We start from the raw sequence: 24845 nt of genomic DNA, 5'->3' as shown, positions 1-24845 counted from the left end.
ACGATACGATAAAGATAAGATTATAGAATTAGCCACACATCACAGCCTCCATATCGTAGGTATTAGAATGCGCACCACAGGGCTGGTGTAGGCTTCAATCTGCAATATAACTCCGCTTCACAAGCAATGGTCAGGATGGCCTTTCGGATTTCCCCACCATGTTGGGAATGGATGTTCTGTGCCACTCGCACCAAGGACCGCAAAGGAGAGGATGAAAACAATAAGCTGAGACCCTCCATCCAATGCAGCTCCAATAAGGTAGTTGTACTCATTGTAAATCTTCGGCATGCGCCGTCTTAGCCAAAACTGGGAAAATACGCCCACTGCAATAGAGGACCATATCCAGGACGTGTTTCCATAGTACGCTTGACCGGCCCATGACACGATAATTGCAGTATTTAGTGGCCATTTTCGTATCCGTGGGAACATCTTCATTATGCCATAATGTAGGACAGGAAGCGCAAGGCCTATGACAAGGCCCAAAGGGACAATTACATATCGTCCGTTGACGCTGTAGACCTCCTTTGCGAGTGACCATGTAACCGCCTGTGAGTTGAGAGATTGCACTGTAGATCCACTCCAGACATTGTTTCCAATGGGGTCGAGGAGGATTTCTCTTTTATTGGTGACTATAGTGATCATTACGACATAGTTCAATGCCGCCCCAAGGAGGGTTCCGTACACCTGGGTACCGAACATGATGCGATGAGGGACCTTAATGTATTGTCCTATCTTTAGCCAATTTGCTAAATTGACAGATAGGAGAATAACCTGATGGGACCAACTGGCGAAATAAAGGCCGGCAAGGGGCCGACCTGGATGCAGAGCTCCAGCCACCATTTTGGAGAGTTGGTTGGTTGCAATCCCATTTCCATATAGGCCGTACATGACGCTGGAAAATGGGCTTATGAAGGCTCCCAGCAGTAGAGCAACGATGTAGCCCCATACCGGTAGCGTAGTTTGCCCTTTGATGTTCACGATCAGTCCAGCAAAAAATGCCAGGGCAAAAAGGAGAAGATACCACCACATCGGGACTTCCTTATACTTGAGCATTCCCTGATAGTGTCTATCTCGCTGCATCCTACTTCGCGCTTGCTTCCATGATAGGATCATGTCCTTACTGTAGAAAATAAGCACATGAGTAATCAGCGCACCAATGGCCAGATTCTGCGTTAGATAACCCCAGACAGTGCTTGAAGTCAGATATGGCAGACCAACTTCTTTGAGCTTAGCGAAGTCGACTGTTCCCCTGCTATTGACAACGGACATTGCTGAGAACCCCTTTCCGTTGGCTAAGAAAAGAGAGCTTGACATAAAGGGGAAGTTTTTGGCGTTCCACGCATTACCGTAATATAGCCCGAGAGTGACAGCATACCAGATGAAGTAACCAATCCAAGTATTAAATTGCTGTTTGAACGGCAACGACAGATACGTGCTTTGGATGTATTGCCAGTCCAAGGAGAAGTTCAACAGTCCCAATCCCTCATTGGCAGAAGCACCTCCAAATACCCTAGTGAAAACTGTCCTGATATGTTTGGGCGCACCCATCGAAGCTAGACAAAATATTGAGATGCCCCCGAACCAGGTCACAATGTATGCAGGGAAGAACTCCCATAATGCTGCGATGGCAAGGGCCCAGCCAAACTTCATCAAACGGGACTTGTTGGATTTGGGGTTAAAGTGGAGATTCTGGTAGAGGACCACCTGAGGCAGCGTTGCCCAATATACCATCTCAGCTGGATATACAATGAGCGGTCGTAGCACACCCGCTATAACAAAGCCACACAAGGATATGGAGAAGGTAGATAGGACAGCAGTAGTGGCATTCACACTAATGTTGTAAAAAAGGCGTTCAACGGCGTAAACCTCGACGCCGGAAAGACCGTTATTGCCTGATGACGCGATTAGAGCTGCCACAACATGTTCTTTAATACCAAAATGCTGTCCAAGATTGAGAAAACGGGCTGTTCCTTGGAGCCATTTCCACTTGAATCTTTCGGGGTAGGGAGTTAGAATCTCCCATGTTTTCCCGAGAATAAACACAAGGACTGGAAACAATCTTGTTAGTCTCGGTGTAATGCATTGCTTGGATGCATTTGACCTACGTTGCACGAAAACAGCCGAGACCTGCACTTGGTATGGTTTGAAAACATACAGCATGGTGATCACACTTGAAAGGGCAGTGAAGACAGAGCCAAGGGCGACAGAGCGAAAAGTCAAAGCCGGGTCACCATCGTCCCTATCAGATATGATAAAGTTGGATACATCAGTCCCTTAAGAGATTTTTAGTCAGAATAATTAGCAATAGACAGATAGAAGGCCATCCTACCGTCACGAATAACTGGGTGTCCCTTGACATACTGTACACCGTCGTGAGGTTGGGGCTGCAGAGACTCTGGCTCATCGGAGTCGAGCCTCTTATCGCTGACGGTCTCTATGGGCTGCTTTGTAACAAATCCCCCTTTTTGGGGTAAAGGAGTCTTCGAAGTATTCTGTTCTTTAACATGATTTGCCATCTTGTCCACGGGGAATACAGTGGAAAGGTCTGCAGTACCCATCCAGGGAGCAGAGCATATACGTAGCACAATACCCGGAATTTGATCGAAATATATAGACATCAATGATAAGATACTAGTCACCCTTTGTTAGCTAAGATAGCTCAGACAGATGCATGCAACGTTACACTATCATAGACTATCCACATGATGCGATGCTCGGGTTTAATGGCGGATGCATGACTAGCTAACAGACCATGGTAGTGCAATTTTTAACCCACGGAGAAATTAGACCATGTCGAAAAAGAAGCTCGATATCTAGGCCTCACAAACCGATAAACGTCCAGGTACAAGGGTAATAACTAGAGGGTCCTCGCATGATAGGACTATGTCTTCTTCCAAGCTGGGAAAATTAATCTGATTATGTCTCAGAAGTTATCCCTTGGACATTTACTTGGATTCTGGAAATCCTTGATTACCCCTCACCATATTACCACATCTAGGAACGACTATGTAACCATTTCGAACAAAATCATTTCCCAGGAGACGCTGACTATTCGTTGTGCAAGTTGTTTAGTTGTTAGCTACGTATATTAGCCCATAAATGTCATTTTAAGCACGAATGGCGTTATATCGAACTAAATGGGATCAGCAACCTTGATATACAGGGGGTGTATCTCACCAAAGCTAAGCTATTTGCTAGATTGACTCGGGCTTTTCCCATATAATAGACTAAATACAAAGTGGGGAGGTGAACTCTAATCAATTCCGAGGCACCTAAGTGCCAAGGCACAAAGGGCGAGCGCGAGCGAAGTACTCCGTAAAAATTCAGGCAAAGTCTAAACTTTTATAGGGCTTTCCTTCCCCGTTTCCTTCTCTTCATCACCTGGACCATCATATTTCTCGGTCTTTCGGATATTCTTCATGCCCATTCCCCAAGCAACTGGGAAGATAAATGCTGTCGAGCCAGCCGCCAAATAAGAAATGTTGTCCACACATTTGCGTACGCAGCTGAAAAAATTGTTTTTAAGTTTTTTTGTGTCTCCATTTGCAGTATGTATAATACCCGAGGGCGAGGTACCGAAATCATTGATGTCTGGGACGTTTCTGAGCTCGTTCGTCAAGTGCAACGGCTAACCAGACTGAGCCGCCGAAAGTTTGACCGGAGGAGACCATCGTCATGGTGACAGGGATTACCGCCGGTGTTATAATGTTCTGGAGACCGATGATAGAAGTTTGTGTCCCGAGGCCACGACCTATACCGAGTAGTAATTGAATCAATCTCCATTTTGCTGTTGATGTACCAGGGACAGTGTCGAAGGGAGGCGGTTGACAATGGACATAAGAATGGCACTATCAAGAATGAATGGGAGGTAGTATCCTAGCCGTCCGACTGTTTTATGATCCCGTTAGACATAGGATGCAGTCAAATAATCGATATGAAGTATAAACATGTTATGAGGCAGGATCATAAAGATGAATACTCCGTGCTTATTCCGGATACTACGGCAAATACCCCCTGACTGAGTCTATTTGAAAGGATATACACCCTCACAAAGTAACAGGGTATCCTCATGAAAAGGCTACTTCAGCTCCTCAGACTTTTCCCCCCTTGCACCCTGCACCCCTTCAATCTTCTCACGAACCTCGTCCAGGTCTCCCACAACAACATCATCACCGAATATACGGCCAATTTCCTCCAGTGTCTTGCCCTTTGTCTCGGGAAATAATAAAAACACTGTAGCCGCACCAACAATGTTGGTGCAGATAAACAGCGCATAATATTTGTACTCGACTTCGGCGAAAGCGATTGGTGAGATTTGATTGAAGATGATGTTGATTAGCACGTTGCAAATGATGGCGATCGACGATCCACGGGCACGAATTGCCATGTTCATAATTTCTGGGACGTATATATAATGAATGCTGTTGTACCCTAGCGAGTATCTGGACAGTGTGTGAGCTATTTTCATAGAGGTAATTGTGCATTCTAAAATAATCATAGTACCGTATGCGCAGATTTGTACCAGGGAAGAAAAGCCATTCACTTACATCATGGAGAAGCAGAAAATAAAGGCAATAGTAAATCCCTTAGCGACTTGATTACCAGTGTGGTTGAACCCTCCTGATAGGCCCATGACGAGCGCCATGTCCATCGCCATGATAAGGCCAGTGATCCAGAGGGTTTTTTTACGGCCCCAGGAATCCACATAGTACAGGCAAACAAGGTTTGCAACTGGGCCCACGAGGCCATATATACTACACACTCGTTAGTATGGCAAGCGTCGAGAGAGGAACCAATGTCTGCGCACCCAGCAAGCAATGTAACAGTGTGGCCAGTCATACCTAACCCCTTATACAGGTCGGTCTGATAATAATTTATGACATTGATTCCCGAGAGCTGGGTGAATGCCTGCACAAGAACTGCAAGAATAAGGCGCTTGCGATAGCTAGGCCGAGTAAACAACTCAACCCACCCGGCCACATGCTGGTGTTTCTCGAAACGTAGTTGCTCGCGCATCTGGTAGAATTCAGCTTGAACAAAGGCACTGTCTTGACCTTTGTGACCATTCAGGCGTTTGATGACCGCAAGAGCTTCATCGTCCCGTTCTTTCTCAAGCAGCCAGCGCGGAGAATACGGAAGCCAGAATATTCCCACCAGGATGATGATAGCAGGCAGACATTCTAGATGCATAAGTTTCCGGAAATACTGGTCATTGAAAACAAAACTGGAGTGACTTACGGAATGCCAGCTGGAAACGCCATTGGAATTCACCCTTGGCATAAGAGCAACCAAATCCAACCCACTGGATGATCAATTAGCAAGAAGATATAATTTCCCAATATGAACTATAACCATTGGGAAAACATACGTTTGCTACAGCGAATCCAACTCCAACGAATTGCGCATGCAAACCAGCGATCAACCCTCGCTTATGGGACGGGGCGATCTCTGAGTTATAGATCGGGATTGTCATATCTACCAATCGTTAGAGCATTCACATTTGTAAAAGGCGGACAACGCACTCATGATTCCCACAGCGAAACCACCGATAATGCGGCCAGCAATGAGCATGCCGACATGGACTGAGGCCGCCTGGATGATCCCACCAAGCAACGCAATGATTGCACCAATGGCAATAGTCTTTCTGCGTCCTAGAAAATGTTGGTAAGGGCATTAATCGTATAGCATATCGTGCTGTACTAACCTAAGAAATCCGCACTCCATCCCGCAAAGAACACGCCGAACACTGAGCCGGCTCCAAACGTACTAACAACTGCACCCTTGATGCTGGCTGTCGTGAGTGGTTAGTTCAACCGATTCTTGCCACAGAATTCGTGGAGAGATAGATGGAGAGGGAGCAAAGCAGGGCACTGACGATCAAATGGGTCAAAATATTCCAGGAAAGTAGGTTGCGTTATGACGGTAGAAACGATGCCCGAATCGATGCCATACAACAGTGAACCGACCTAAACACCACACAGAGAAACATAAGAATCATTCTGGTTTATTTATTGGATACTACCTACAGCGGCAAAAAGTCCGCAGCCCCATGTATAGGCATTGATCCTCCTATGGTTTGGAGAGGTCATGACGGCAAAAATATCCGGAGTTCATACAAACTAAACAGAACCTACTTAGGAACTTCTGCATCCTACAAGAGCTACTATATAGCAACTTTCAAATTCATTAGGCTCAAATCAGGCTGATTGCTTGACCTCAGTCCCTGCATAACTGCCGAAGAAAAGGGCGCCTCTACCAGCGCCCCGTGGGGAAGAACCAAGAATCGGGTACGCGCTAAGAACCCCGATGGGCTAGAGCTCCGACCCTTCTTTGGAATTCAACAAGAAGCTGAATCCTTCATATGCCTAGCGGTCTAAGTTGTCGTATGACCATCTCCATCTGGCTGGCATGGTAAGACACGGACCCCCACGCCCGCATATTCCCTCGGCCTTGGCAGAGCAAACTGAGGGGGATATCCAGGAGGGCTGATAGGTATATTCCTGTTTTTTTTTTTTTTTTTTTGTAGGTAACAGGAGCGGTTAAAGAGATAGAAGATATATCCGGGCGCCTAAATAGCTCAGATGTTTGGATCAAGTAAATCGGCCTGTTCCGACGTGATTTTTGGGGCACATATCTCCACATATCAAGCTCTATAAAGCGTCAACTCGGCGCACGAAGTCACCAACGCTTTCCCAATTTACGCATCAGCACAATTGCAAACAGCATGGTGAAGTTCTCACATGGTTGCTGGCATCCAGCGCCAGATACGCTCCTTGACTGGGCAGTTGAAACGGTTAAAGCTGAAACGCGTGGAGACACTCTGCACTTTGTGACTGTGAGAGGAGCTCTGGACGATATAATGATCACATTTCCTAACGAACATCTAGTCTTCCAAACCAATCAATTTCCGGGGTGATACTTTGAATAACCCGACATTGACTCACTCTCTCAGCTCCCCTATTGACAATGTTTTGCATTTGTCCTCAACCCACTGGACCAAACAGGAAAGCGTAACCCAAGGACCACACTTTGAACTGTTTCCAGAAGGAAAGTCAGCTCGGATTAGTTCTGTTGAGGCCACCAGATCAACCGAAAACCTCAAGCTCCAGGCTGGTCATATCTCTGCCACGGTGGATACACGCCCGAAATCATTCGACATCAGCTTTCATACTCAAGATAAGCTCCTCACAAAGCTAGGATGGCGCTCAGTGGCATACATCAAGCAAGGGACCACTGCTCTTCATCCTCGAGCCAATTATCTAGATCCCAATAAGGGTAAGAGATGGGTTACATACCAACTACAACTTGGAGTCGGAGAAAAAGTCTACGGACTAGGGGAGCGGTTCGGGCCTCTCATTAAGAATGGCCAGGTATATTTTCTCTGCAAGATATTTGACAACCTGCTTATCAAACCCTTATAGAGTGTCGAAATCTGGAATGAAGACGGTGGTACTGGCTCCGAACTTACCTATAAAAATATTCCGTTCTTTGTTACCTCTGCCGGCTATGGTGTGTTCATTCCGACTTCGAATTTTATTTCCCTCGAAATTCAATCAGAAAGAACAACACGAATCAATATTTCTGTTCCGGGAGAGTCCCTTGCCATGTATCTGATCTACGGTCCCGACCCGAAGTCCATTGTTGAAAGATACACTACTATCACTGGCAAGCCGGCTCTCCCTCCCGCGTGGACCTTCGGACTTTGGCTCAGCACAAGCTTTACAACGGAATATGATGAAGATACTGTCACTACATTCCTCGACGGGATGAGGCAGAGAGAGATACCAGTCAGCGTCTTTCACTTCGATTGCTTCTGGATGCCGGCATTCAAGTGGTGTGATTATGAGTTTGACAAGGACTATTTTCCAGATGCGAAGGGCCAGCTGGAAAGGATCAAGAGTCGCGGAATTCATGTGGGTTTTCCCCCATCACAACTAGTATTAATTTTGTGAGCGCTGATATATAGGATAGATCTGTGTCTGGATCAACCCTTACATCGCTCAGGAAAGCACAATCTTCGATGAAGCGGCTGACAAGGGGTACTTCATCAAGAAGACCGATGGAAGTGTGTGGCAGTATGACTTCTGGGTAAGTTCTAGCACACTTTTCGAACGTTTCATAAGGTAACCAAAAAAAATACTTTCCAGCAAGCGGGAATGGGCTTCGTTGATTTTACCAACCCAGAGGCTTGCAAATGGTACCAGGGCAAACTACAGGCCCTTGTCGACATGGGAGTCGACTCTTTCAAAGTAAGACCCATTCCGTGCAAATACCCAGCAACCTTCTCACACAATTGTCCCTTTGCAGACCGATTTTGGCGAGCGCATCCCCACAGGTGATGTTATCTACTTCGATGGCTCCAGCCCTGAAAAGATGCACAACTACTACTCGTTCCTTTACAACAAGGTCACCTTCGAAGTACTATCCAAGAACTTTGGCGAGCATAAAGCTGCCCTTTTTGCACGCTCTGCCACCGCAGGTTGCCAGCGCTTCCCCGTCCACTGGGGCGGTGATCCATACAGTACCTTTGAAGCAATGGCAGAGACCCTGCGTGGCGGTCTAAGCCTTGCCCTGTCAGGTTTCGGCTACTGGGCCCATGATATTGGCGGGTTCGAAGGGAAGCCTGACCCCGGATTATTTAAAAGATGGATTGCCTTTGGGCTTCTTTCCAGTCACTCCAGGTTACACGGTAGTGGCAGCTTCCGGGTAAGTTCGCCTTCTGGTCTGATATCGTCGATGAACTGACAGAATTGACACTGCCAACAAGGTTCCTTGGCTCATAGACGAGACTGGCGAAGCTGACAGAGTCCTGAAACACTTCGTCCAACTCAAGCATTCCCTCATGCCGTACCTTTACTCAAGTGCTATCCAGACTCACCAAACCGGTGTTCCAATGCTGCGGGCTTTGTTCTTGGAACATCCCAAAGATCCTATGGCCTGGTACCAAGACATGGAGTATTCGCTCGGTGACAGTCTTCTAGTCGCTCCGATCTTCAATGCTGAAGGCAAGGTGCAATACTATCTTCCCAAGGGGGAGTGGTATGGCATTATCGACCAGAAAATGCGGACAGGGGGAGGCTATGTCATCGAAGAGCACGACTACTTCTCTTTGCCTGTTCTATTGAGGCCCGGATACGCGATTGCCCAGAGCAAAGATGCAAAAAATGACAACGTGGTGTATGACTGGGGCAGAGACATCAAAGTCCTGGTGAACTGGGTTGAAGGCATGAAAACGGCAGTGAAGATTCCTGACCATGAGAGTCCGTGTGACTTCAAGTTTGTCCTGGACATCAGCAGTGACAGTGATCAAGTCAAGGTTGATGTTGTCGAAGGCAAAGTAACGGGATCGATGGATATTGTGGTCGTCAATAAGTCCATTGGTGCAGCTGTTGGACTCCAGGTTGTCGACAACAGTACTCTTCGTGCACATGAGGACTTTTCCGGGGCGTCCTTCAAAGTTAAGTAAAGGTATAGAGTCGACTATTATCAAAATAGTAGGTAGGATCGCATGACAATCTTACATAGAATCCCTAATATCCTAGAACGTGTGGTATGCACGTGAGCAGTAGATACAGCAGACACGTCGACTTCTTTACCAGCGATGAATAACTCGGCCAATTGCAGAACTCTTAGCTCTATTTCTATGCATGTTCGTCTAGTATCGCTCATGTATCATGTGCTATTCGTGACATCGTGGATTGTGGTCGAAAGCAGCCTGCGGTCTGGTCCGAGATTGCTAGAGCTTCTCACTCCATCCCCAGACTGACCACCAGCACCGGACAGCCAGCGCTCCCCCATCCGCCGTCTCCCAGTCATCGTATCCAACCTCCTCACCCTCATCCACAACTGCCAGCCCCAAGGTGGCCATTCGATCGCGCAATTCCTGCACTTGCGGTAGATATGCATCCCGGAGCGGCATCTCAAGCACAACTCGCGCATCAAGCCCTCGACTCAGCCAGTGCGTAATGGTATCAACGAGTAACTTAGGATGACTGGGCGAATATAGCGGGTCGGCAGCAAGGATGACGTCGTATTGTTCCGCTGCGGTGGGCAAAGGATTCGGTGTGACAGTCCAGTCCAGCACACCGGTTGTCACGGTCCCGTTGGTCTTGTTCAGCAGTTCTACATTCAATGCGACATTGTGCGAAAGATTAGGTACGATATCGGGGAGATCTGTGAGGTGGATCGAGGCATGGGAACCGCGTATGGCTGCGAAGGAGAGGCCGACAAGACCGGTACCTGCACCTAGTTCCAACGCGCGGAGCGTCCGGTCCCTCTTGGGCGCGGTGGATGTGGAGGGGACGAGCTGTGGGGTTGACTCGAGGAGAGAGTGGAGGCGCTGGGAAAGAAGGTATGACGACACCCATGTCTTCATGCCCAGGTTGTCCGCTGTCAAGGATGGCTCGTGGAGTGTCAAAGTAAGCTCCTCGCCCCACGGGCTTGGGGTTGTAAAAACACGGGACATAGCCGGCATTGCTATTCCATGTGAATCACCAACGTTAGACGGCGGAAATGAGGGAGGGCACGGTCAAAGAAATGCAGAATTCCTCGGGGCTTACCGGATCGACCAGAGCGCTCGCTCAGTCGAGCTGCAGCCGCGTCCCATACGGCTTCCCGAAGCTCATCAGTGTCCAGCCACGAGAGAGGGCTGGAGATGAACGACGTCAGATAACGAGTGACTCCCGCCGGTTGAACGGCCGGTCTCTTCACCGCTTCATGGTTCTTGGAGCTGAAACTTCGCGGTTTGATCGCCAGGAGGTCAAGCGCTCGCAAGATCTCAGTTCCCGATGGCTTTGTATGAATCTGGGGAAGATCGAGCACTACGACACCGCTTATCAGTCCCGCTATATTCCGCAATCTGTCTGGCGAGGGCTAGGAGACATACCATGAAGAGGCTCGTCAAGATCGGCGCTTATCATGTTGTATAGGAGGATGGATGATATCCGCCGGAGGGGGAAGTCAGATGCGCTACAAAGGGGCAATGGTCCGGAATCGACTCATATAGCCGTCTGACCCGTGGCAAAAGGCGTATGGGGCTTCCCGATTCTGATGCAGAAAAAAAAAAGTCGTGATTGCCCGAAAGGGGAAAGCTGGGACTGCGCCGTTCCGCGGATCGGACCCGCTCCGGCCCAAAAATAAGGAACCGTCAACCGGGAGGGACAGATTCCTTCGTATTTGAAAGAGAATAAGAAATTCATGGAGGGAAGAATAAAATAAAAAAGCGGAAATCGCTTCAGGCTCAATATCCAAAACGCCCGGACTCCATTCCCATCCCAATCTTCATACCGCATGTAATATATACAAGTTCGGGGACAGCGGACCCAACCACTCAGTCTAGGGTTGATTTGAACCCTTGATATGCTTGCTCAATATCAAAAGCCAACTCCCGGGCCTGGTCTTCGCTGAGTTCCTCAGTCGCACGCATCTGGTTCAGTGCGATCAACCACTGGATGATCTTCCCCCGGTTCTCAAAATCCCCGTCCGTTACCTTGTTCACAGACTGGATTACCTCGGACAGTAGAGGATGGAGGGCATCTTTCGACACCATGTTTAGCTTCAGCGCATCCAAAAAGGTGATAAAGTTCTCCGTTGCCGTCAAGATGAGACCGCCCGAGGCACCACCGGTAGGGCCGGCTGTCGCGGGGCCCATGTTCGCGGCGGGCGTGCTATGCGTAGCTTGTTCGACGGTAGCAGGGAGTCCAATCCGAAGGCGTTCTGTGGCACGAGGGCATTCCAACTAAGCGAGGCAGATCAGTGAGATCCTTCGTTCATATGGAATAGGCAAGGACAATCTTACCCCCCAGGTACGCTTGAAAGTTTCCAAGTCAACGAATTCCCGCGCAACGGTATCATCGCCCAGACTGGATTTGTATTGCTTCAGTAGCCGCGTGCATGTTTCCGTGTACTCGGCTTCGGTAACGACGTCCTTGATGTATGCTTTTTCAAGACCATCCAAAGTCACAATAATACTGTAGATCTCGGCCAGAGACTCATAAAGATCGCGATCCGCCGAGCTGGAAGCTAACTTGACTTCCTAGCACTATCAGTTAGCCAGGTACCCCGCAAGCATGTCCAGGACACTCCAGCGTACCTCATCGAGATTGATGGATGCTGATAAGGCCGGATTAGGTGTGTAGCTGTAGGGAGTTGGCGCATAGGCCAGAGGACGCTGCGCATACATGATGATGCTGCATGGAGGCGTAATGACGAGTTGGTTGGAGTGATCTTCGGCTTGTCTACTCCGCAGCAGAGACGGCAGGCGGTCGCCTCTTTGGGAAGTCCCAGCTCACCGCCTTTTTCTGCCCCGGCATGTTTTAATTTTTTTTTCTTTTCTTGCATCCAGTATCTCCCATCTCCATTTCCACATATACCCCCTTCACTTCCCCCATTATCCTACCTCCCACGGTCAGGTAGGAACCTCGAGTCACAATGGCGGGAGCGCAGAAGAAGTCCACCAAGAAGTTCGAGAAGAAGCATCTGAAGGACGTCCTCGAGCGCAGAAAAGCGGTTGCGAAGATCAAGCAACGCAACCACCTCAAAGACAAGCGCAGAGCAGACAATGCCAAGGTACAAGAGAACCGCGATGGTAGTGACGATGAGGATGATACCGCCGACAAGGGAAAGAAAGGGAATTCCTTTGCCGGAATGAACGTCGACGACTTTTTCTCAGGAGGTTTCGATATCGCCGATGCCGATGCCGACCAGGCCAAGAAGGCCCGCAAGAAGGATGTCACCCCTAAGACCGGAAAGCGCAAGCGTTCTGAGCAGCAAAAGGAAGAAGAGGATGAATCTGCCGCATCGAGTGGTGAGGAGGACGAAGCCGCCGCAGCCCAGAGTGACGACGAGTCTGGCTCCGAAGCCAGCGCCGACGCCTTCGAGGAGCATAAAGACCAGCTCGAGTCTTTAAAAGAGAAAGATCCCGAGTTTTACAAATATCTGAAGGAAAACGACGCCGAGCTGCTGGATTTCGGCGACCACGGGGACCTCACGGAAGTTCTCGAGCTGAGCGAAGATGAGGAGGGGCCCGCAAAGAAGAAAAAGAAGGCTGCCGAGGAGGGAGAGGTCGTGGATAACACGCTTACCATTGATATGGTGAAGAAATGGCAAAAGCTTATGGAAGAGCAAAACTCGATCCGTGCCATGCGCCAGGCAGTTCTCGCCTTCCGCTCCGCGGCCTACCTCAACGAGGTCGACGGTCAGGAGCAGAAATATTCCATCTCAGACCCCAACGTTTACCACCAAGTGCTTGTCACGGCACTCGGCGCCGTGCCCAAGGCTCTGTCACATCACCTACCCGTCAAGGAGTCGGCTTCTGGTAAAATCAGGGTGTCCCTGGATTCGAAGAAGTTCAAGAACCTTACTCCTCTCATAAAGTCCCACACCTCCTCCGTCCACCAACTGCTCACGAATCTCTCCGACGCGCAGACGCTTAAGTTGACCCTCTCCTCAATCGAGCCGATGCTCCCGTATCTCCTTCAGTTCAGAAAACTCCTCAAGGTCCTGATCAAAACCGTCGTCGGTATCTGGGCCGACGTCTCCACCAGCGAGGCCACTCGTATCACTGGCTTCCTCCTGCTGCGGCGTTTGATGGTCATCGGTGACGCAGGTATCAAGGAGACCGTCCTCAAGGCTTCCTACGAAGGTGTTGTGAAGGGCAGCCGCAATACGACTGTCCACACGCTCCCGGGCGTGAACCTCATGAAGAACTCCGCCGCAGAGCTCTGGGGTATCGACCAGAACGTCTCCTACACGACCGGCTTCAACTTCATCCGCCAACTCGCCATCCACCTCCGAAGCAGCATCACCAACACGTCCAAGGAATCCTACAAGACGATCTACAACTGGCAGTACGTGCACTCGCTCGACTTCTGGTCGCGCGTGCTCTCCCAGCACTGCGACGGCCTCGCCGAAGCCAAGGCCGGCAAACAGTCCGCCATGCGTCCTCTGATCTACCCGGTCGTCCAGATCAGCACCGGCGCCATGCGCCTTATCCCCACGGCGCAGTATTTCCCCCTCCGCTTCCAACTCACCCGTTCCCTCCTCCGTCTCTCCCGCGCCACCGGCACCTACATCCCGCTCGCGGCCGCCCTCATCGAAGTCCTCAACCTGGCCGAGATGCGCAAACCCCCGAAGTCCAGCACACTCAAGCAGCTCGATTTCAGCACCGCCATCCGCGCCCCGAAGTCCTATCTCCGCACCCGCGTTTACCAGGACGGCGTCGGAGAGCAGGTCGCCGAGCTTCTGTCCGAGTTCTTCGTCCTCTGGACCAAGCACATCGCCTTCCCCGAGCTTTCCGTGCCCATTGTCGTCTCGCTGAAGCGCTGGCTCAAGCAGGCCAGCTCGCGCTCCGGCGGAAACAAGAACTCCAAGGTCAACCAGATGATCCTCCTCCTCGTTCAAAAGGTCGAGACCAACGCCCGCTGGATCGAGGAGCGTCGTGTCAACGTCTCGTTTACCCCGCGCAACCGCGCCGAGGTCGACACCTTCCTGAAGGATGTTGATTGGGCTGCGACACCTCTTGGCGCGTTCGTCAAGTCCCAGCGTAAACTGCGGGAGGAGAAGGCTCGGATTTTGGAAGAGGGCCGACGGGAAGAAGAAAGGCGTAGAGCTGCTGAGAAAGACGCCGATAAGGATGTCCTGATGGACGATGTGGCTGGTGATGATAGTGGCAGCGATGACGATGAGGATGTCTCTTCTGATAACGGTGAGGAGGAGGAGGAAGAGGAGGAAGAGGAAGAGGAGGATGAAGACGAGGTAGAATTCGAAGAAGAGGAGGATTAGGGCGATTTCGCCTGTGTTACTTTCTGGGATGGGTCTACTATACTCTACGTGTAGTTATTTGGGATGTTTCTATATGTTTGATATCAATATAAAAGTTGAAGACCAATCTTACGAGCGATTTTTCTACCAAGAAAGTCAAAAAAGATCATTCGCACAATGGAAACTGGACTGATAAACTTTTAGGTGAGGCATGAACAAACAAAGGCAACAAACAGGAAAACAGGATTACCAAACAAACAAAAGCATTATGTAGAAGTTCCCACCTGGATGGGAAACGCAATCTGTTACACCTGGCTCATTTCAGCACTAGCTCTGCGATCAACTCCATCAAACATTGCGGACGACTGATCACACAGTCCCAACAGGCATCTTGTCCACACTGAATGCACGCGACTGCTCCCGCCGAAGGGCTGCATCTTCCTCCTCTGCCCAGGCGAGCGACTCATTCGGGAGCATTACGGCCTTATCAATAGCCACAGGAAGGCCTCTGTGTCGTCCTCGCAAAGCAACCGCAGCAAGGATGAGCTTGCTGATCGTGTGCCAGGAACCGCAGAATGATGAGTTTGTGCCTGGATAACCGACACTAACACCGACACACCCGTACGCAGAGACGACTTCGAAGATGATGTTGAAGGTCGAATAACCCACGGGGTCCTTGCTGTAATTGGGCGATTCCGCTATGGAGATGAAGAGGACTCCAAGGGCAATCCACCAAATATCGTGGCTGAGCTGGGATCGGAGCTGCTGGTGGACGAAGTAGCTGCGAGACGACTCGGTGGTCGTAACGTCTTGTCGGCCGAGGAGATGGTGTCTGACCAAACTCATAAAAATACTAGGGCTTTTTCGAGATGAAGCCTCTAGTTGTTCATCATGAGTGTAGATCCCCAGCGACCGCTCTTCGTAAACATTGGTGTTTCTCATCGTGACCAGAACCGGATATGCCGAGACATACATCATGAGGACGTATAGGACCAGGAGACCCTGGCGAAGGCCAGAAATCGTGACAACGTAAAATCCACCAGCCCGCACGGCGAGGGCCTGGAAGAGTCCGTCCAGGACCCGGTAGCCTGCAGGGAGCTTCTCAATTTCCTTGTTTCCAATGGCCAAGATCTCAAACATGGCCCAGTCAAATCCATTCAGGACTATGATAGTGCCCAGCAAGTACCATGTGTGGCGGGCTGGGAAAAGGTTGGTGTATACTCGTCTGGGGTGATCCAAGATAAAATCTAAAGTCACCTGCCATGTCTTCCAAGATGGCTTGGCGGGTAGCAAACGCCGCATAAACCAGATTATGAACCGTAGGAAACAAGGGTAAAGAGTGTTCCCAGCAAGAATGAGCATCCCCATTGTGATAAGTGGATATGCGCTTGTCTGCAGCGCAGTCATATTAGAGTCCAAAAGAGACATGCCACTGTTCACGAAGGCAGAAACAGCAAAGAATGCGCCGGTCCAAAAAGGCGACAGTCCGTTCTTGCGCGGGATGTCAGGATGGTTCACTTCCAACCAAGTTCCTACCCCGATAATGCCGAGAACGAGGAACATGGCCCAGTAAAAGAAGACAATCAATGACAAAAACGAGATAGCTCTGTACTCAACACCACCAAGTTTTTCTCGCTCTTCCAGAGTCAATCCATGAAACTGGGAGTTTCTCGATACCATGCCCTTTGAAGAAAAGTACTTTTGAGGGCCGCGTAACCTGCTCTTCAGAGGCGGCATATCACTATATTCCTCTTCAACCACAGGCAGGTTCGGCGAGGCATTATTCGGGTGGTTATTCAGATCTAGCCGAGCCCCAACGCCTGCATTGTGAAACAGGTGATGATTGCGGTGACCATGGGAACGCACGTTGCTGAGAGTGATCTGGTCGTCGTCAGCCCATCGAATATGATCGTCGTCGTCCGCCAGGTTCATTGAGGCTGCGTTATATGTCGTCTCAAAAATTTTAGGATCGTGCTTGGAACCGGGGCGCCGCCCCATTTGGTCTGGCCCAGCTTCGGGGTTTGGTGCCTCTGACCGGCGATGTGATAAATGGTCGAGGTTTCGAATACGTCGAAAAACCCTTTTCTGGGCCCACTCCTGCGAGATCCCCTTGAACTTCCTTTCAAAGGCTTTTCTCCTCACAAGAAGCACAGTCATAGATATGGGGATTGCGTGTCCCACAATAAGAAGGCAGAAAAGGATGGCTTGTTGAAATGTGTTCAGAGTTGACAAATCAACCTGCAGGTGTGGTCAACATCATCTCACAACGGTAGATTGCATCCAATAGTGGATAGAACAGGACACGGGGATATTAGACTTACGGTATTTAGTCCAGCCCCAGTGATGGCACTGACACACATGAAAAAGGAGTCCCAAAAGGAGACGCTGCGGAAAGGGTTCGCGGCACCCCAGAATACAAGGCTGCAGCCCAGTGACACTGAGATAAAATATGCATAGTGAAGAGTGATGAAATTGAGCGGTGGGAGTATACCAATGAGACTCCGGCCCAAAGGCCGAAACCACGCGTAGGCTATACAAATTTAGGTCAGAAAATGCAGCAGCTATGATAGTGACCCACGTGCAAACATGGAAACCAAGAAATGTGATCAGTGATATAGGGCAACTCACAGACCATTCCCCCCGACCAGGTGGAAGAAGCTGGTCGAGAAGAAAAGTTTTCTAGCAATATAGTTGAAAAGCCAGAAGTATTAGATTGTCTCCAGACTTTAAGAAAGCGTGGTTCACGAAAGCTGAAGCGATTATGAAAGTCGTTGAGGGTCTGTTACCCTATTGAGGGGCGCACACCGCTACCCACAAGGATGTTGAAAAAAATGCAATAAAAAGGTCTTCTTTAGTCGGGTTCGATGACACATTGTCTGTATTATGGGAGTCTTCGTGAAAAAGCTGATTTTGAGGCCTGGAATATGAGGCGCGTGTTTTGGCAGAGCTAGGTATTGCTTGCTCGATAAATGGCTGTCGAGGCAATTGATCAGACGTGTAACGGTGCTAAAACTCTTTGTCTCTTATTGGATAAGAAAGAAAGATGGGGAAATCACGGGGCAAAGCGTGTGTTATTCCATTTCAACAGATTCTCGGTGGATTATCAAGGTAGACGGATGAATGTATGTGAGTTGCAAAAACGACCAGGAGGAAATTCGGGAGCTCGAAAAAAGCATGAAGCTCGGCACGTGGAGGGACCATCCCTGATGCGGTAAGGTTCCGCGGATCGACACCCGACTTGGCCAATCTTAGCGTCCGATAGGGCTGGGCCAATCCTTTTCTTTTCTCTGTAAGCGTATATAGTACATCAACCATCCTTCTTCTCCTCTTCCTCCCTCACTTCCCTCTCGCGAAGCCAATGTCCACTTTTACCCCCTTTCTTCTCCCGCAGCTGTACTCCCCCAATCACTATGCCCTTGTCGACGGCTTTCAGCATGTCGTAGACCGTCAATGCCGCTCCCATCGTTGCTGTCATCGCCTCCATTTCCACTCCTGTGCGTCCAAGACAGCTTACAGTTGCCAAAATATGCATCGCACCATACTTCATTGCCCCTTCAATCTTCTCCGCTGACTTTGGGTCAACTAACCGGGCATCAAGCTCCACTCCAGTGATTCCGATGCCGGGATGACACAGAGGGATTATGTCTGGGGTCTTCTTGGCCGCCATAATCCCAGCAATGCGCGCTACGCTGAAGACATCCCCTTTACGTGTCCCTCGGCCTTCTCGGAGCAGCTCCCATGGGCGATAGTTGGAGAAGTACACATAACATGTCGCCGTTGCTGACCTTTCGGTAATGGGCTTCTGGCTGATTTTTGTCATGTGGACGTTCTGGGACGGGGTCAGATGCGGTAGGTCCGCGTCCGATTCCGCGGGCAGAGACACACTACGCGCACTTTCGATCTCAGTTGCCCTAAAGCCGCTGCTATGGTCGTCATGGTGAAGTCGCACTTGCGACGCAATCGATGCACCAGGCCCCAGTATGTGGGTGGGTAGAGCTCTCCAGGGCTTTGCCCTCGGCGCCATGGTCATAGGCCTATGAGAATGATTGACTCCCAGAGCATTCACGTGTACATTATCTATCTTATCCATCAGCATCACTCTCAACCAAAGTCATCAACTCGTAGATACACGCAGACCAAAGCCCGGCTATATCATGGACACAGATATCTTCGAAATCAAGTGCCAACGAAAAAGAACGCATATATCCAAACACATGCATACAGTCGTAACTCATGACATATGATCACCATATCTTCAACGAGCAAAGAGGAAGTGGCGCCTACCCACCAATAAGTATCATAGGTCGGTTCTTCATATTTTCCAATTCGCCTATGCCGGCATGCTTGGCCTTCTTTCGCTTGACCGCCATGCCTATAATGTCCAGGAGCTCTTGCTCTCTTTGGTTGATGATTCCGGTTTCGTCGTTGGTATGAGCAGCCGTCGATGCCGTCTCGAGGAGTCGAAGCTCCTTCATAGTCGCCTCGTCAATAGGCTGGCCATGGTTCTCTTTCCGAATGATGTCGCGCAGGGAGACTTCTGCATTGCCAAACAAGCAGACTTTTAAATTCCCATCGCAGGTGATGCGGAGGCGGTTGCAGGTGCCACAGAAGTTATGCGTCATACTAGTGATGAACCCGACTCGACCCTGGAAGCCGGGAACACGGTAGGTTTTGCTCGTATCGTTCTTGTGATCTGTGACCTTTTCCAACGCCGGATATTTCTCCCGAATGATCGCCAACATCTCCTGGTAAGACACCATCTTTCTCTGATTCCATTTGTTGCCATCAAAGGGCATGTACTCGATGAAGCGTACCTCTATGGGGCTATCACGTCCCATCTCAACGAAAGGGAGGATCTCCCGATCGTTTATCCCACGCATCACAACGCAGTTGATCTTCAACTTGATGCCAGCCCCCATCTTATTTAGCTCCAGGACCTTATCGATGCTCCGCATCACCGCGTCTAGTCCCTTCCTCCTTGTCATGATTTGGAACTGGAAGGGGTCCAAAGTGTCCAGACTAAGGTTTATCCCCGTCAGTCCTGCCTCGACCATGGGTTCAAGCTTGCGGTGGAGAGAAATGCCATTCGTTGTCAAGCATAGTTCTCGCAGGCCGTTACGACGCAGCTCGCCGATCGATTGCATCAGCGGTACGATATCTTTCCGAACGGTCGGCTCACCACCTGTCAGGCGTATCTTCGTCACCCCTTGCGACACAAATAGTGATGACAGATATGTGATCTCCGGGGAAGTGAGAAGGCGCGCCGGTGGCGACAGCTCTACCCCTTCCTCCGGCATGCAGTAAACGCATCGGAGGTTGCAACGTTCAGTCACACTTATCCGGAGGTAGTCATGCTGGCGATTGAAGGTGTCGGTCAGAAATTCGGAAAACGGCTTCGCGGTTCGTAATGCAGACCATCGAGAGGACGCGGGCTTTGGGGAGGGCGCTGAGACGGGACGAGAGCTGTATGGAGCGGACGGCTCAAGCCCAGCATTTGATTCTACCTCCGCACGAGGTGAGGTCGTGCTATAACATCGTAGGCGTTGTATCAACGTCTTGCTACTGTTGTAGCGGCTGCGGGGAAAGGCAGCGAACGGCGGCAAGGGTATGGCCACCCGCCTGGGAAATAAGAATTCAGTCATCATTAGCAGATAATCTGCTTCGGGACGACCAGAGTGTGGTTAGCTCCTGCATGCCAAAGAGCCTCGGGTTATATACACGAGACACAGATATGAGGGGTTGATTTTCGTGAGATAATGGAGAGAGCTCATGATAAGCGGGGGTGAACCTCCGCGGACGGAGGACACCGCCGTCGGTGACTAATACCAGGCTGGTTTGTTGCATCACGTGGACCTGGCCTCGATTGAATTGCCCGATTTGGAGGTGAGAGGCTTAGGAAGACTGGGGGCTAGCTCAAATCGCTTGTTCTTCTTCTTTCTATACATGGAGGTAGTCTACCCAGAAGTAGGGAGCATTTTCTGGACTCTCTTTACCAGACTCTGTTCAAACTGCTCCACTCCCTTGCCCTGCTCCCGAAGTTTACCCCCTTTCAAGACATACACCGTGCGTCTTCTACTCTGTATTTCGTCTGTTTCCTCGTCTACTCCCTCAAACTCATCGTCCAGCTTGTTTTCAACGTCTCGCTTGCCTTCTATGACCGAGCGAACGAGGAATCGGTCGTGCGAGACCAACAGGATAGCCCCATTGAAAGTAGACAGGGCAGACGCAAGAGCCGTGACGGTGTGAAAGTCCAGATGTGTGGTGATTTCATCTAGGACGAGCAAATGGGGAGAGTTCCAAATCACCTTTGCAAGTGCTAGACGAACCTGCGGGTTCCATGCATTAGCTTAGGTCGAACCCATGCTCACTGTGCTAACTCACAAGCTGACCGCCTGATAACCTAGAGACGGGCACATCAGTGACCATTCGGCCTTGGAGGCCCAACGTTGACAACAATCCTCGAAGCTCTCCTTCGTTCAATGCGCCGCCCACCACTTGCGACATCAAGCCCAGTGCGGTTAAGCTAGGGTCAGCCTGCCCCTGTTCCTGCAGTTCTTCGATGGAGTGTTGCGCATAGTATCCCAATTTCAGCCTCGAATGAGTGGCGACTTTACCTTTCGTCGGTAGAGCACTTCCCACCAGTAGATGGACTAGCGTTGACTTCCCAGCTCCATTGAGGCCCATTATGCCCACCCGGTCACCCATATGGACCACTAGGTCAATCTCGCTGAGTATCGGTACGTCAGTCGGTTGGTACCTGAACACCACCCCCTCCAGAGAGATCAAGGGCCCTGGAAACCGTAGCTCAGTCGCATCCGGCAATGCCATCGACGCGCCCTTTTCGTCCGTAGGAACTTCGATTTCCGCCCGTCTGCTTTCGTGCCAGCCCACAAGGTCGCGATTAAGCTTGAATCGACCTCCACGTGTGTTGACTTGAACCCCCATTCGATCGTCGAGTTTCTTCTGCCGCGACTTCGCCATGCGCAATTTATTGTCGTCGTTGGATTTCTTGCCTGTCTTCACGGCCTCGCGGACGGTCGCCTCCATGTGTGCGATTTGCCTTTCCTGCGCTTCTTTCATACGACCCCAGTACAGCTTTTGTTCTTCGAAGTCTTGCTCGTATGCGGAGAGGTTTCCTTTGAAGTACGTGAGCTTCTCGTCCCGCAGAATGACAATCTCTTCGCAAACGGCGTTGATGAAATCTCGGTCGTGGGAAACTAGGACAATGGTGGTCTGCGACGTGTCCCGAAGTTGCTGGAGGTAATTCTCCAGCCACACGACTCCCAGGAGATCTAGGAAGTTGGTAGGCTCGTCCAGGATCATAATGTCTGGATTCTGGATCAGGACGCTCGCCAACATGCATCGCATACGCCAGCCGCCGGACATTGTCAGAAAAGGTTTGTCAAATGCGGTTTCGTGGAACCCCAGCCCGAGGAGTATCTGTCGAGCTTGCTGTTCGATGTCGATGAGTTTCATCTATCTGCACTGTTAGCCATGGCCATCGTCCAGACTCAGCAGAACTAACCGCCTCGAACTGGGATTGCAGGTCGTGTAGCGTCTCCACTGCAGCCTGCGTATCATCTTTGATGGCATCTGTGTCAATGGCCTCTTTTTGTTGACCCAGCCTGGCGAACTAAGCGTCAGAAGTGGAATTTTCACAGGCCGTTGAACTCACAGTTCAAGGGACGCTTGGTGCTTTGACTCGACAGCCTTTAGATCTTTCCGTGCTTGTAGACCTCTCGCACCACTCTTTAAACTGGCATTCTTCTGTGCTAGAAAGAGCTGCTTTTGCGTCCGCCCATGGCGTAGTCGACGGATGGCGAGGACAGGTTCTAGAGGGTCCTCTGTCTCGAAACTTTTGGCCAGAACTTAGAGCCGATTCTTATCAGCTTTGCTATGGGAGACATGCTACTTGGACACAGTACCATTCATATTGCGGGTAACTTCATTTCTGTGGCTGTCACTTCCCATGACATATTGAAGAACGGTTTTGTTCTGAGCTTCCGCAGTGTCCAAGCCTTCTTGTCCGGTGGCGTCGGTCTGTTGCAGAATAGAGATGCGGGTGGCATGTGGTATTCCAGGGATAATTTTGTCGGCCATCGCTCGCAAGAGAGCTAAAGTTGGTTAAGGCAAATCGCGCTTAATGTGTCGACGGACAAAGGTGCATTTACTTACTTGATTTCCCGGTTCCATTGCGGCCTATAAGGCCATAGTGCACACCTGCCTTGAAACGTAAATGGGCATCTGAGATCAATTCTTTGGCGTCCGCCTTGGCTTTTGATTTCCCTTTGGCTTTTAGTCTGGACAAGTCGTCTGGTGCAGATTCTCGTGTAGACGCGACTGCGATGGTCAACCCTTCGACATCGATCTGAGGACTGTTAGTAGACGATCCACAGTCTAGAATTATCTCAGAACTGTATAATACCTCTTGTGAAGGTCGGTCGTCGAGAAGATGGAACCTCGTCTGCTTGCAGGTGGCGATGATGGATGGTTTCATGCTGTGTAGGTTACGAACCGATGTTCCAGGTTAAGATCTGGAAAATCCAGACAGATAATTTGGCACCGAACGGAATATATTCTTCGCTTGAAGGAAATAGTCGGACCTTTTTCTGCAAATGTAAGAGAAACATTCCCATCGTGTCCTGCTGCCAGCTCCCTTCTTTTCAAGAATCGGGCACTCGTTTAGGAAGATACCCCACACAAGCAGTGAACACAACAGAAAATAATCTAGACAACCTCGGGAGTTTCTGGCTCCCGCGTCAATGCCCTGGAGCTACTCATGACAGATCGGGGTCCGGAAATGGTCTAGCGGGATCATCCATTGAGCAACATCTTGGTAGGCAGTTTATGTGGTTAGTCATTCATCAGGAGCCAAGAGCGTTTCGATGAAGGTTGGCAGCGGATGACACATCGATGACTCACGGTGGAAGTTCTTGTTAGATAATCGCGGGTTTACAAGATGACCAGCTTGGGACATTCTTGGCATGGATGTGGATTGCACTGGGTAGGCTTTCATGTCAACGGGGTGAAGAAGTAAACTTTGCGGATTACAAAGTAGGATGCCATACGAGGTAGCTGAGCTTCCTTGCTAAGTAAAGCGTGGGCCCTTCCATGGGAACCCCAGACGAGCTCCAGGTGGCGGTTTGGAGTCGACCACTTGAGAGTTGAGCTTGTGATCCCCAGACTTAAAATGTTGGAGAAGTATACCACCAGCCAGTCAGGAGGACGTTCCACGTCAGGCAAGCACCATAATGACCTCACAACATCCATCATGGATGGAGAACCTTATATAAACCCCAGACGACGGTGTCTGTCCCAGTCTTCATACGACCGATAAAACATCTAATCAAAGCATATGTGATCATTCTATCTACCTACATCTGTCACAATGACTTCCAGATTCAACCGCGGAAACTACTCTACCCTTCCTCGGGAGGATGTTGAAGAATTTAGCAGAAAGGAGGACCAGGACAGCTCTCAGAGTGGCTTCGCTAGCATGGGTCGTGACAAGCAGGTGCGTCCTTCCGCACGAAACACAATATACTATACAGATAGGCTAATTCGGTATGCAGCCGGACCCCTCTTCCATGAGCGGACAAGGTTCCAGTGGTACTTTTGACACTGGTGATATCCGCACGAGCGCTTCTGATCAGAAGAGCGGCTACTCGTCGAAATATCATTTCACTCATGACGAACTGAGTCACCCTGATGAGTAGATGGGGTCTGGTTATCATATGTAGGATTGTTGGATTACGATACATTCATTGTATATTATGGAAATTGACCTAGTTATTCTCTATTTTTCGAAACTTATAAGCGGACGAGCGACTGGTTAGGTCTCGTGAAGTTCGTTCATGCATCGCACCATGTCATATGGTGACTGGCATATAAAACAGGGTGGTCTACTTGACGATAGGGCAGGCTGTAGGAAATCAAGTGTCCATCGCTTCCAATTACTGCCGGTTTGAGACAATTGACTATTTTAAGCATCATGAGAAGACTAGAGATAAAGGTTTGAGGCGACGTGGCGGTGCATTGGATGGTATAATTTTGTGGTAGTGATCGGTTTAGGCTGCCGGATTTCC

The 24845-nt window shown here is 49.9% G+C and overlaps 10 protein-coding genes across 10 annotated transcripts; 3 read left to right on the top strand and 7 right to left on the bottom strand.

Annotated features, from left to right (window-relative positions):
- Nucleotides 1-117: 117 nt before the first annotated feature.
- On the bottom strand, nucleotides 118-2516 carry BDV59DRAFT_207503 (OPT family oligopeptide transporter; the record flags this gene model as incomplete). The annotated part of the gene is made up of 3 exons (XM_073695009.1): nucleotides 118-2048; nucleotides 2106-2273; nucleotides 2330-2516. 3 exons carry the CDS (start codon nucleotides 2514-2516, stop codon nucleotides 118-120), a joined length of 2286 nt encoding a protein of 761 aa, XP_073548446.1.
- A 1562-nt stretch (nucleotides 2517-4078) lies between these two features.
- Nucleotides 4079-6089, bottom strand: BDV59DRAFT_207502 (sugar porter family MFS transporter; the record flags this gene model as incomplete). Its single annotated transcript, XM_073695008.1, has 9 exons — nucleotides 4079-4442; nucleotides 4548-4754; nucleotides 4808-5180; nucleotides 5239-5302; nucleotides 5369-5475; nucleotides 5523-5651; nucleotides 5705-5791; nucleotides 5876-5966; nucleotides 6027-6089. 9 exons carry the CDS (start codon nucleotides 6087-6089, stop codon nucleotides 4079-4081), a joined length of 1485 nt encoding a protein of 494 aa, XP_073548445.1.
- Nucleotides 6090-6724: 635 nt separating this feature from the next.
- BDV59DRAFT_207501 (glycosyl hydrolases family 31-domain-containing protein) lies at nucleotides 6725-9525 on the top strand (the record flags this gene model as incomplete). The annotated part of the gene is made up of 8 exons (XM_073695007.1): nucleotides 6725-6835; nucleotides 6888-7370; nucleotides 7422-7913; nucleotides 7972-8088; nucleotides 8148-8249; nucleotides 8308-8706; nucleotides 8768-9388; nucleotides 9499-9525. The coding sequence occupies 8 exons, from the start codon at nucleotides 6725-6727 to the stop codon at nucleotides 9523-9525; spliced, it is 2352 nt and encodes a 783-aa protein (XP_073548444.1).
- A 108-nt stretch (nucleotides 9526-9633) lies between these two features.
- BDV59DRAFT_176951 (S-adenosylmethionine-dependent methyltransferase) lies at nucleotides 9634-11035 on the bottom strand. Its single transcript, XM_073689537.1, has 3 exons — nucleotides 10886-11035; nucleotides 10560-10820; nucleotides 9634-10476 (listed from the first exon to the last, which is right to left on the bottom strand). The coding sequence occupies exons 1-3, from the start codon at nucleotides 10917-10919 to the stop codon at nucleotides 9737-9739; spliced, it is 1035 nt and encodes a 344-aa protein (XP_073548443.1). The 5' UTR covers nucleotides 10920-11035; the 3' UTR covers nucleotides 9634-9736.
- A 157-nt stretch (nucleotides 11036-11192) lies between these two features.
- Nucleotides 11193-12222, bottom strand: BDV59DRAFT_176948 (ESCRT-I subunit protein VPS28). Its single transcript, XM_073689536.1, has 3 exons — nucleotides 12092-12222; nucleotides 11798-12034; nucleotides 11193-11737 (listed from the first exon to the last, which is right to left on the bottom strand). The coding sequence occupies exons 1-3, from the start codon at nucleotides 12179-12181 to the stop codon at nucleotides 11330-11332; spliced, it is 735 nt and encodes a 244-aa protein (XP_073548442.1). The 5' UTR covers nucleotides 12182-12222; the 3' UTR covers nucleotides 11193-11329.
- A 126-nt stretch (nucleotides 12223-12348) lies between these two features.
- On the top strand, nucleotides 12349-14787 carry BDV59DRAFT_176947 (mRNA-binding ribosome synthesis protein NOC2). The gene has a single exon (XM_073689535.1). The coding sequence runs from the start codon at nucleotides 12430-12432 to the stop codon at nucleotides 14779-14781; it is 2352 nt and encodes a 783-aa protein (XP_073548441.1). The 5' UTR covers nucleotides 12349-12429; the 3' UTR covers nucleotides 14782-14787.
- Nucleotides 14788-14883: 96 nt separating this feature from the next.
- On the bottom strand, nucleotides 14884-17562 carry BDV59DRAFT_22426 (putative potassium transporter). The gene is made up of 3 exons (XM_073696002.1): nucleotides 17389-17562; nucleotides 17082-17290; nucleotides 14884-16998 (listed from the first exon to the last, which is right to left on the bottom strand). Exons 1-3 carry the CDS (start codon nucleotides 17393-17395, stop codon nucleotides 15130-15132), a joined length of 2085 nt encoding a protein of 694 aa, XP_073548440.1. The 5' UTR covers nucleotides 17396-17562; the 3' UTR covers nucleotides 14884-15129.
- A 343-nt stretch (nucleotides 17563-17905) lies between these two features.
- On the bottom strand, nucleotides 17906-20513 carry BDV59DRAFT_176945 (uncharacterized protein). Its single transcript, XM_073689534.1, has 2 exons — nucleotides 19049-20513; nucleotides 17906-18837 (listed from the first exon to the last, which is right to left on the bottom strand). Exons 1-2 carry the CDS (start codon nucleotides 20403-20405, stop codon nucleotides 18068-18070), a joined length of 2127 nt encoding a protein of 708 aa, XP_073548439.1. The 5' UTR covers nucleotides 20406-20513; the 3' UTR covers nucleotides 17906-18067.
- A 201-nt stretch (nucleotides 20514-20714) lies between these two features.
- On the bottom strand, nucleotides 20715-23257 carry BDV59DRAFT_192846 (ABC-F family ATP-binding cassette domain-containing protein; the record flags this gene model as incomplete). Its single annotated transcript, XM_073692118.1, has 7 exons — nucleotides 20715-21086; nucleotides 21142-22236; nucleotides 22286-22385; nucleotides 22436-22628; nucleotides 22686-22874; nucleotides 22936-23128; nucleotides 23186-23257. The coding sequence occupies 7 exons, from the start codon at nucleotides 23255-23257 to the stop codon at nucleotides 20715-20717; spliced, it is 2214 nt and encodes a 737-aa protein (XP_073548438.1).
- Nucleotides 23258-24148: 891 nt separating this feature from the next.
- On the top strand, nucleotides 24149-24476 carry BDV59DRAFT_201453 (uncharacterized protein; the record flags this gene model as incomplete). The annotated part of the gene is made up of 2 exons (XM_073693803.1): nucleotides 24149-24274; nucleotides 24333-24476. The coding sequence occupies 2 exons, from the start codon at nucleotides 24149-24151 to the stop codon at nucleotides 24474-24476; spliced, it is 270 nt and encodes an 89-aa protein (XP_073548437.1).
- Nucleotides 24477-24845: the final 369 nt, after the last annotated feature.

This window comes from Aspergillus ambiguus (genome assembly GCF_047715705.1).
Source record: "Aspergillus ambiguus strain CBS 117.58 unplaced genomic scaffold BDV59scaffold_13, whole genome shotgun sequence".
Taxonomy (NCBI): Eukaryota; Fungi; Ascomycota; class Eurotiomycetes; order Eurotiales; family Aspergillaceae; genus Aspergillus; species Aspergillus ambiguus.
This window is presented reverse-complemented; position numbering and strand designations above follow the sequence as displayed.

What these genes read in the sequence shown, in the direction of transcription:
- BDV59DRAFT_176951 (XM_073689537.1), bottom strand. Translation starts at nt 10,919, where the DNA reads ATGATAAGCGCCGATCTTGACGAGCCTCTTCATG. An exon ending in TCTTGACGAGCCTCTTCATG is followed by an intron (nt 10,821 to 10,885) that starts GTATGTCTCCTA and finishes GCGGTGTCGTAG; the next exon opens with TGCTCGATCTTCCCCAGATT. An exon ending in CGAGCGCTCTGGTCGATCCG is followed by an intron (nt 10,477 to 10,559) that starts GTAAGCCCCGAG and finishes CACATGGAATAG; the next exon opens with CAATGCCGGCTATGTCCCGT.
- BDV59DRAFT_176948 (XM_073689536.1), bottom strand. Translation starts at nt 12,181, where the DNA reads ATGTATGCGCAGCGTCCTCTGGCCTATGCGCCAACTCCCTACAGCTAC. An exon ending in CATCCATCAATCTCGATGAG is followed by an intron (nt 12,035 to 12,091) that starts GTACGCTGGAGT and finishes TGATAGTGCTAG; the next exon opens with GAAGTCAAGTTAGCTTCCAG. An exon ending in CTTTCAAGCGTACCTGGGGG is followed by an intron (nt 11,738 to 11,797) that starts GTAAGATTGTCC and finishes TGCCTCGCTTAG; the next exon opens with TTGGAATGCCCTCGTGCCAC.
- BDV59DRAFT_176947 (XM_073689535.1), top strand. Translation starts at nt 12,430, where the DNA reads ATGGCGGGAGCGCAGAAGAAGTCCACCAAGAAGTTCGAGAAGAAGCAT.
- BDV59DRAFT_22426 (XM_073696002.1), bottom strand. An exon ending in CTGGGGCTGGACTAAATACC is followed by an intron (nt 16,999 to 17,081) that starts GTAAGTCTAATA and finishes CCACACCTGCAG; the next exon opens with GTTGATTTGTCAACTCTGAA.
- BDV59DRAFT_176945 (XM_073689534.1), bottom strand. Translation starts at nt 20,405, where the DNA reads ATGATGACTGAATTCTTATTTCCCAGGCGGGTGGCCATACCCTTGCCG. An exon ending in CCGACCTATGATACTTATTG is followed by an intron (nt 18,838 to 19,048) that starts GTGGGTAGGCGC and finishes TGGATAAGATAG; the next exon opens with ATAATGTACACGTGAATGCT.